The following is a 9,710-nucleotide window of genomic DNA, read 5'->3' on the forward strand; positions in this document are numbered from 1 at the left end:
CTTTATACGTATAATATGACGTATAAAAATAACACTTATACAATATGGTGTACGTATGTTTAACAAATACGTAATGTTTATGCAAAATACAAAGAAATCGTTCGGCCAACCACCTTTTCTACGCGAATACATTAATATTGGACTGTTAAGGCATGGGATAACCCAATTGTTTGATTACAAAGAGGAAAATAATGTGAATATATTTCATTTAAATAGAGGGATGTAATACAAATACTTCCATTCACAAAATACGAGTGGAAGTTACTTGAGTTGCTAAAGAAGGAATAGTAATAACAATGAAGTTTTCAACCATTTTTGTGATGTTAATGGCGGTCGTTGCACTCTTTGCTGGCCAGACTAGCGCCGACCCTAAACTCAACTTTCACGCTATAAGAAAAGGAAGCCGTATAATTGTAAGTGTTTAATTTAAATTTAAGTAAACATTTCAAAGTTGCCGAGATGGCCCAGTGGTTAGAACGCGTGAATCTTAACCGATGATCGTAGGTTCAAACCCGGGCAAGCACAACTGAATTTTGATGTGCTTAATTTGTATTTATAATTCATCTCGTGCTTGACTGTGAATGAAAACATCGTGAGGAAACCTGCATGTGTCTAATTTCACTGAAATTCTGCCACATGTGTAGTCCACCAACTCGCATTGGAGCAGCGTGGTGGAATAAGCTCCAAACCTTCTCCTCAATAAAAAAAGAAAAGGAGAGGAGGCCTTAGCCCAGCAGTGGGACATTCATAGGCTGTTACTATTGTACTGTTACTATTTCAAAGTATTGCACACATTGCACAGAGAGGCCCTTTGACTTAATATTTCATTTATGTGGTAAAAAGTATACTACTGATAAGAGGGCAATACAAAATATTCGGATACCTGTGTGCACGAGTTCTCTTGGAGAACAGGAAATAATGTGAATTTATGTATTATATAAAATCATGCATCTGCTTTTTTTCAGAAAGCGGGTCTTGGATTTGTTGGTGCTGCGGGAACGGCTCATGAAATATATAACTTCATCCAAAATAGAAAAAGAAAGAATAACTAATTTTACATTACAACGAAGATGATATAGGAATTTTTAATTAATGAAATTTTCTAAATATACTAATAAATGTCTTAATTAAGAAAATTCTCAAATTATTTTGTTTCTCAATTACATGTATACAAATAACTTCTACTTAGCAAATCGTAAGCTACTTAAGTTTGTGCAAATTTCAAGTTAATTAATTTATAATTTCAACTGAACAATATACTACGAATTTCTCAGGAAAATTATCTTTTATTTTAGTATAAAGTTTTGTTTTACTTCATTAAATAGTTCAAATACATAAGTCAATACATAAATTAAATTAGAATAAATACGAAATCTGTAAATATATTTTTAAAATAGTTTAAATAAATAAATCATTTTTTTATAAAAGTATCATTTAAACATAAAAAAAGGTATTGGCAACATTTACAGCTTCACCCAAAAATGTTGTTCACACCTCCGGTGATTAGTTAAACTATATGCCTTTTTGTTTTAAATGTCAAAACATTGAAAGAGAAAAAACAATGTTTGGGCTGTTTAATATTATTATTTGTTAAATTTATTATATTTTTAAGCAGCTCCCAAATGAGGCAGCGGCCAGCGCCGTTTGAATAAATAAGTGTTTAATTTCCTAGTCCTTAATCTATCAAATCTTTTAATTTACATTAAGCGTCAAGTAATATAAGCCCATTAAGTTATATACAATAAAAATTAATCATTAAAATCTGTTTCTTCTACCCCGTCTTAGCCTTTTACACCCATCTTGCGGATGTAATTTTTTTTTTCAAAATTAAATTTTCTTATACATGATATTAGTTGTTGTTTGTATGATACACAAATTTAAAAACGATAAATAATTCAACAGAAATACCAGAAATTGCCAGAAATTGCCAGAAATAAGCCGAGATGGCCCTGTGGTAAGAACGCGTGAATCTTAACCGATGATCGTGGGTTCAAACCCGGGCAAGCACCACTGAATTTTCATGTGCTTAATTTGTGATTATAATTCATCTCGTGCTTTACGGTGAAGAAAAACATCGTGAGGAAACCTGCATGTGTCTAATTTCACTGAAATTCTGCCACATGTGAATTCTACCAACCCGCATTGGAGCAGCGTGGTGGAATAAGCTCCAAACCTTCTCCTCAAAAAGAGGAGAGGAGGCCTTTAGCCCAGCAGTGGGACATTCACAGGCTGTTACGGTTACGGAACCAGAAATTGAGAGAGCATTTTTAAAACTAGTTAACATAAAATAAAAATTGTTCATAAAATGAAAGTTGTTTTTGTTTGTACAAAAAATAAACCAATAAAGTACTCATAATTTGTTGCCTTAATTTGAAAGTTATTTTTTTACCAGAATTCAATTCAAATAAACTTTTTGTTTTATTGCTTGGAATATTCATCGTTTGAAAATAAAAGTCTTATAAAGGAGTTCACTTTTCTTTTTTCATATCAATAAATAAAAATGTTTTAAAATATATTTTTTTGTATTTTTGTCCTTGGTGAGGTTTCGTGATCGCCAGAGAAGGCCCTCGCCTAAAAAACTACATTATTTTTTTGTAACATATGGATCCTTGTCATTAAATATAAACGTTTTATATTGATCATTATTCTACCCGTGCGAAGTCGGGACGGGTAGTTCGTTTTAATTATAATTTAAATACAGAGAGTTCACAACGCAGCTATTGATATCATTATTATTTTAAATAACGTTAAACAAAATACAGAAATATCCAGTAAATGTCCACATGTATCCAGGGATAAGGCGACCCCCCTTCCTCCACCGTTACACACAATCATAAATTATTAAATAAATATTATTGATCAGATATTCTATCAGCTAATTTCAAGAAATAATATAGTCAAGAATGAAATCAAATCACTCCATCTATTTATCTACCATAATAAGAGTGTGTCGTCTGTTTATTCGAGAGCCACGTATAAGCTTTGTACTGAAAGTTTATAATTAGACTTAAAAACTTTGTTGACGGGATCCGGTGATATAAGAATTAACCCATTTTTTCCACAAACAAAACACATAATACAAGGTGAGCTCCTATTTCATGTATATCCATAGTAACGGGAGGTCACTTTTGAATGGCCGTTGCACCAGATGCCACCCAGCCGGTGTTGTAAATTAATGCTAAAATATTTGTTTGTTGTCGGTTGTTTGGGCTGAGGTGCGAGATATATCAGTATCAGAATCATCTATTTTTTAGCCACGATACATATAATATCCACATATTCTATCAACACATTACAATAAAAAAGTAGAATTAAGCGTAAGTAGTAAGTCACTTTTCATCGCATTGCTACTTTTTATTGTATCATAATGTTCAACACAGCCATATGTTACGTCAATGCGTAGCTCATGTGGTCTGCATACGCGATAGTTTATGATTATTTCCAAGATCCATTTGCAAATATTATTCCCTAGTAGTAGAGACTGGTATTCAAGTAACGTCACTCTCCAAAAAAGAAAAACAAATTAGTCTTTATTCTAGCATATAAGCACTTTCATCATCATGTAAAAAATAAATAAAAGCTAATGAAGATTCTTCCGAGAATAACCGATAAGAAATAGTAGGTAATCTCTTTCGTCAATGTATATAGAGGTCACGCATAACTCCATGCATTTTTATCATCTCTAATAAACGTATTTTATCGGGTAAAAAGCCTTATTTTTTTTAGAATGAGATTTAAGTTTATTTATAGGCTAAGTTTAATCTTGTCGCGTTTTACATAATAGTTAATTCCTGGACATGTTTAACGCGCAATACCTTCGCTTGTGGCGTTGACTGGAAATAAAAACAAGAAATATTTATGGTAACCACACCAGCATAAATTTTAAGTTAAACTAAAAGGGGCTATGGACATTAAGATGCAAATTAATTTATACAATGTAAATTTTAGAAGCAATACACTTATATATCGATAATAATAAACTTAAAATACAAATGTTTCGTATATAACTTTGATCTGAACTGAATTTCACTAATTAAATTGTAACGTAACAATAAAAATCAAAAACGGAGGAAAAAAACGGACGAATAATTAATTCGAAGGCGAAATTTACTTTGACATAAGAAAAGCGATCGAATTATTTTTATATATTCTACAATATTACTAAATACCCGTAAATATAAATTTATTCAGTGATTTATTTTAAGCCTCCGGTCAACCGATCAATTCATCTGTCCTGTACTTATTTTCTAATGCAACGTACAATACGCCTTCCCATATTTTTCGCATGTTTACTAAAATTCTTGCAAAATGCCTATAACTATCAGTTCGAATTGCTATGTGTAAAAGGCAATATTTACTAACTAAAACATTTAAATTATATGAATAAATATATTATTATTTTTAGCATGATTATACATAAATCAAGCTTTCTTAACATGAAAAATGTAATTTCTAAATAATCCTTAGTAAAGTATCCTAGACACCGTTTAAAAAAAAAAGTTTATAATTCCTACTAACCGATGACCGCGGGTTCAAGCCCAGACAAGCACCACTTATTTTTGTATTCATCTCGTACTTGGTGGTGAACGAAAACATCTTGAAGAAACCTGCGTGTGTTTAATTTCGCTGAAATTTTGCTATCAGTGTATCCACCAATCCATATTGGAGCAGCGTGAAATAGGTGGTAGGGCCGTGCAAGCTCGGCTGGGTACGAACCAACCACTCATCAGATATTCTACCACTGAACAGCAATACTAGGTTTATTGCTTTCCAATTTGAAAGATGAGTGTTGATCTATGAATACGAGATTACTTGTGAGTGCACACACACTTCTGCACTTAAATTTGTCCCCTCACATGATCCCTTGAAAATTACCAACGTGGTTGAAATCGTCCAAATTGATTTATTTAACATGATACGAAAAAAATATTTATAACAAATACATTTCGCTTATATTCTTTAAAAATGTATCTCTTTTATTTTCTCGGCATCACCGAACAATTTCCTTTGTGACTTATACATCTTGATATCGAAGAAACAGTCTAAGATCTATGAGCAAAAATAAGCTGCAAAATTGTATTGGATTATTCAGTCAGAATAATACTGAATTCACTTTTCTGAGATGAAATTAATTCAAGTTTTTTATTAATTGAAGATATTTGAATATATTTTTTAAAACTATAATATCTATAGTAATTTGGTATGGTAACCCAGCATTAGAGGGATAATTAATAATTAATTTAATAGTCATTAAATATTTTCTATTTAATAATAATATAATTGTTCCGTCGCAAAATTAATATATGTACGATTCCTAAAATTATCACATTGCTCTAATAATTTAGTGCTTTTTTTTTTTTTTTTTTTTTTTTTTTTTTTTTTTTTATAGCATAGGAAGGCGGACGAGCATATGGGCCACCTGATGGTAAGTGGTCACCAACGCTCTTAGACATTGGCATTGTAAGAAATGTCAACCATCGCTTACATATCCAATGCGCCACCAACCTTGGGAACTAAGATTTTATGTCCCTTGTGCCTGTAATTACACTGGCTCACTCACCCTTCAAACCGGAACACAACAATATCAAGTATTGCTGTTTTGCGGTAGAATATCTGATGAGTGGGTGGTACCTACCCAGACGAGCTTGCACAAAGCCCTACCACCAGTGAAATTTCAGTAAAATTTTCATTGCAATCACCAATTACAAATAATGAACACATTTTTACTTTCCACACTTCATTTGTTCACTTCTTTTAATACCATCCAAACGATAACATGTAAAAAAATTATAATCATCAAGATAATATAATACATTATTGTAATTTTACTCAATAAATTTTCATTCTAATTGAAGTATTTATACGAAGAAATCTTGCCTTTACTTAGGGAACGCATTAAGCTGTCTTACATCAATTTTCAATTTATGATGGCGCGTGAGATAAAAAAGGTATTTAAATAGGTCTACAGTAACATTAAAGTACTATTATAGATCGTAAAAGTACCTTATTTACTCCAAGTACTAAATCTTGCTTATTAAGCTATCTTTAAATAAATAACCTAGAAATTCTACTAATAGACTCCGTCTCCCATCTGTAATTTTCTGTACATAAAATATATAATTTTATTTGTCTTTAAATTGCATTATTTAAATATGCATTATTATTATTATTATTTTCACCAATATTTCACTAAATAGTAATTTTGACTTGGAATAATAAAGCTCCTCAAAGGTAATGTATTAGTATACCTAGGTATCGATGCAACGTTGTTAAAAAAAACAATTAACAAAAAACAATCTGATTTGTGTGAATCTATAGTAACCATTATTGACAAATAAATAAAATTGACGCACACGTATTACACTAATTCAAAGATATATGCATTACACAGACATTCACACATATATGGTATAAATGACTGTTCTTTTGAACTAGTGTTTGGCGTGCGTCAGTTCCTACATTGTGATATACTTAAAATACTAACAATAGACTATTTGTTATTGTTTGTATTTAATTTAATATCTAAATATATAGTACGTTTATAGTTATCTTATTTCTGAGAACGTTGAACGTGCGGTTTATGTAGTATGCAACACTGTGACGTCCAAAACGTATCCTTTAGATAAAATATAGGAAAACCCAATGTATATAAAAATGGCAATTAATACATATGAGGAAAATAAGACAATTTGATTGTTTTAAATAAGAGGGTTGAATTTTCGTAACATCATTAGCAAAGTTAGTGAGCGCGACTCCACTTCATTAACTGACGGCTTGTCTTCAGTAATAAAAATGAAATTATCCACTATTTTCGTAATGTTGGTAGCAGTGCTTTCAATCTTTGCTGGACAAAGTAGTGCAGCTCCTAGACTGAACTTTAGTTCTATCAGGAAGGGCGCTCGGTTCATAGTAAGTTAATAGTGCATGTATTTTTGTTCTCTTTGAGTTTCTGTACTATTTATGTTCTGATACGTACTATCCAGGTACCTAATTTATTTAAATATACTAACTTTTACAAACACTTTCGTATTGTCATTTAACATGACAAATTAAATGTAAAGTTCACGGATCGATAAGAAACTCAGTAATCAACGCAAATATAATTTTTATTTTTATTGAAATAAAATATAATTTTGATAGTTGGCAAAGCTTTTATTGTAATTTATCAGGTCGTGCTATTAAAAATAAAATATTTATAGATATTTTTTTTATTTTTTCAGAGAAAAGGTCTTGAGCTTATTGGCGATATTGGTACAGCCCAAGAACTTTATGAACATATTCGGTTCAAAAAATAAAATTATTAAGGATGGGGCTTAATGGTGTGTGAGTTACAATAGTGCAATTATTTATGAATATAAGTATTAAGTTTTAATAAATATATTAATATAATTGTTTGTCCACTTTTATTATCCCAATACGACGAAAAAAAGAACTACCGAAACAGCCATGTCCGGTAAGCACTTGCGTCCTCCCATCTGCGAATCAGGGCTCGTAGGGCTAAAACCGTGACTTGCCTCGCCTCCGCAGACCGTGTCGGTCGAAGTTCACCATGGCTTCCGACAGGGCCTAGTTGAAATAAAGTATTTATATTCATTTCAAACATCATGGAAATTGGCTTAGAATCACCGAAAATATATATAAAAATATATAAAAATCTTACTCAATTAACAAAAAAAAATGTTTGGGAGTCGTCTAAATATATAAGAAAAATCATAATACAATATTATCTAGTAATATAATAAGTGGGTTCCTACTTTTCTGTTACTTATAATTTGTTGTCTCTAGGGATTTAAAAGCAAAATTTCTTCATAGAAAATAAGGAGAATATATAAGATAGAAATAACCTTAATGTCGAGATTAAAACACAACTATACAAATTCCTCTTAACGTCTACAAAGCGAGTGCTTTGTTTATGAAAATATGTATAATATTTACCTTAACATCATCATCTTTAAACCGAACATATACTTTGATTTTAAATAATGAGAAACTGTTTTAAAAGGCTTTATTTCATTGAGTTATATGTGTATGCACGTTATATGTGTATTACACAACTTCTTTGCACGGAAAGCGTATAATATTATTTCTATTTAATTACAATATAATTTTATTTCAATAAAAATTATGTGGTAAATATATTATTAACAATGTATTATATATTATTTGGTTAAATAGAAACTGTTAAGTTATTATGATATGAATGTTTTATGGCTATTATATAAGTAAGTATTGGTTGAATCTGGAAAAATAAAATATAACAAAAGACACTCGTTTTAATAGTAGCATGTGAAGCAACAACGATTAATATTCCGCAAGGTTTTGGATATTCCTAGATGATTTTAAACGGGAAATGCAAAATCCTTTGGCGAACTACATTGAGTATCGAGTATTACTGACATACTCGTTCGAGATGCAAATAACTTGTGCCATTCAATCATTCATTGTTCGAAAAAAATGGCGTCTTAAGAGCGTACTCAAAGCCAGCAAAATTTCAATTTTCATCCTCCCGTTCGTTACACGGCTCTCTTAGCGAGCTATCTCATTTCTATGCTTTTTCTATTGACAACTTTTTAAAAAATATATTATATTATGTATAGTTCTTATAATTATAATATTTACTTAATACAAAGCAATTAGCAACTTTGCCTATTCACTTTTAAAATTTAATTAATTTGCTTCTTAAATAACGAAGCGAATAAGCGAAGATTTTACCGGAATTTTGTAAAATGACGATTTTAAAGTGATTTTTAAAAACAATAATTAGACTCTAATAGAAGTTAAAGTTCTCTACTAATCTGCTGTCTAAACGGTCCATATTGATTTCATTATTATACGCTTACAGCCTAAGTACACATTGTGGATTACAATAAACTACTGAATAAAAGTTGAGCATTACTTTCTTTTCATCTTATACGCTCTCTATTTTATATGAAGAATTATTGTCAACTAATTTTGGTGGTTTTATTTTTTACTGAATTAGTTGTATATATATCATATGGTACCTAACATTTAAATTATAATCAAAGCCTTTTGCTTTTTTTTAAAAAGCAATGCCAATTTTTAACGAATTACTAATATTCCTATATACCCCTCCAATTAAGTACGTAAACCATTGCTTAATTGACATTTGATACATTCATGATAAGATGTTTTCATTATTTTTTAATAAATTAGATTGAGTCAAATCCAAACATTAATTTGATAAATGTAATCATTAAAATAAGAGTAAGATATATTACATAATTAATTTTATTTAAAAAAAATAAACATATTATATAAAGTGTAAGTAATATAATACATTATAGGTAATTAGGATAAAATCATCTATTAATATAAATATAATTAATGTTTTCTATGGCGGATATTGTTATACACTTCGTGCGCTGTACCGACAGCTCCGATCACTCCGAGGCCTTTCTTCTGCGAAAACAAATATGTAATATAAGAAAATAATGAATTAAATGAATATGAATGCTTAAGATTTAATTATGTATTATACTTACAATAACCTTGCCTCCCTTTTTAATAGTATTGAAGTTAACTTTAGGGCCTGCACTGGTCTGACCTACGAATAGAGCGACTACCGCCATCAACATTATCAATACAGCGGACCATTTCATGATTGTGACGATTAATAAAACTGTGCACGAGTGATGGCTTGCTCGTCAGATGTGTGAATGATGCGTTCCGATTTAACCCTCTATATAAAT

The 9,710-nt window shown here is 30.5% G+C and overlaps 1 protein-coding gene and 1 long non-coding RNA gene across 2 annotated transcripts; both read left to right on the forward strand.

Moving 5' to 3' along the window:
• The first annotated feature begins 188 nt into the window (after nt 1-188).
• LOC126772288 (uncharacterized) lies at nt 189-1,144 on the forward strand. The gene is made up of 2 exons (XM_050492582.1): nt 189-413; nt 966-1,144. Exons 1-2 carry the CDS (start codon nt 297-299, stop codon nt 1,050-1,052), a joined length of 204 nt encoding a protein of 67 aa, XP_050348539.1. The 5' UTR covers nt 189-296; the 3' UTR covers nt 1,053-1,144.
• A 5,549-nt stretch (nt 1,145-6,693) lies between these two features.
• Nucleotides 6,694-7,390, forward strand: LOC126772289 (uncharacterized). The gene is made up of 2 exons (XR_007669639.1): nt 6,694-6,909; nt 7,221-7,390. It is a non-coding gene; the product is annotated as an uncharacterized LOC126772289 (long non-coding RNA).
• The last annotated feature ends 2,320 nt before the right edge of the window (nt 7,391-9,710 follow it).

The sequence above is a fragment of the Nymphalis io genome, chromosome 12 (genome assembly GCF_905147045.1).
Source record: "Nymphalis io chromosome 12, ilAglIoxx1.1, whole genome shotgun sequence".
Lineage (NCBI taxonomy): Eukaryota > Metazoa > Arthropoda > Insecta > Lepidoptera > Nymphalidae > Nymphalis > Nymphalis io.

What these genes read in the sequence shown, in the direction of transcription:
- LOC126772288 (XM_050492582.1), top strand. Translation starts at nt 297, where the DNA reads ATGAAGTTTTCAACCATTTTTGTGATGTTAATGGCGGTCGTTGCACTC. An exon ending in GAAAAGGAAGCCGTATAATT is followed by an intron (nt 414 to 965) that starts GTAAGTGTTTAA and finishes GCTTTTTTTCAG; the next exon opens with AAAGCGGGTCTTGGATTTGT.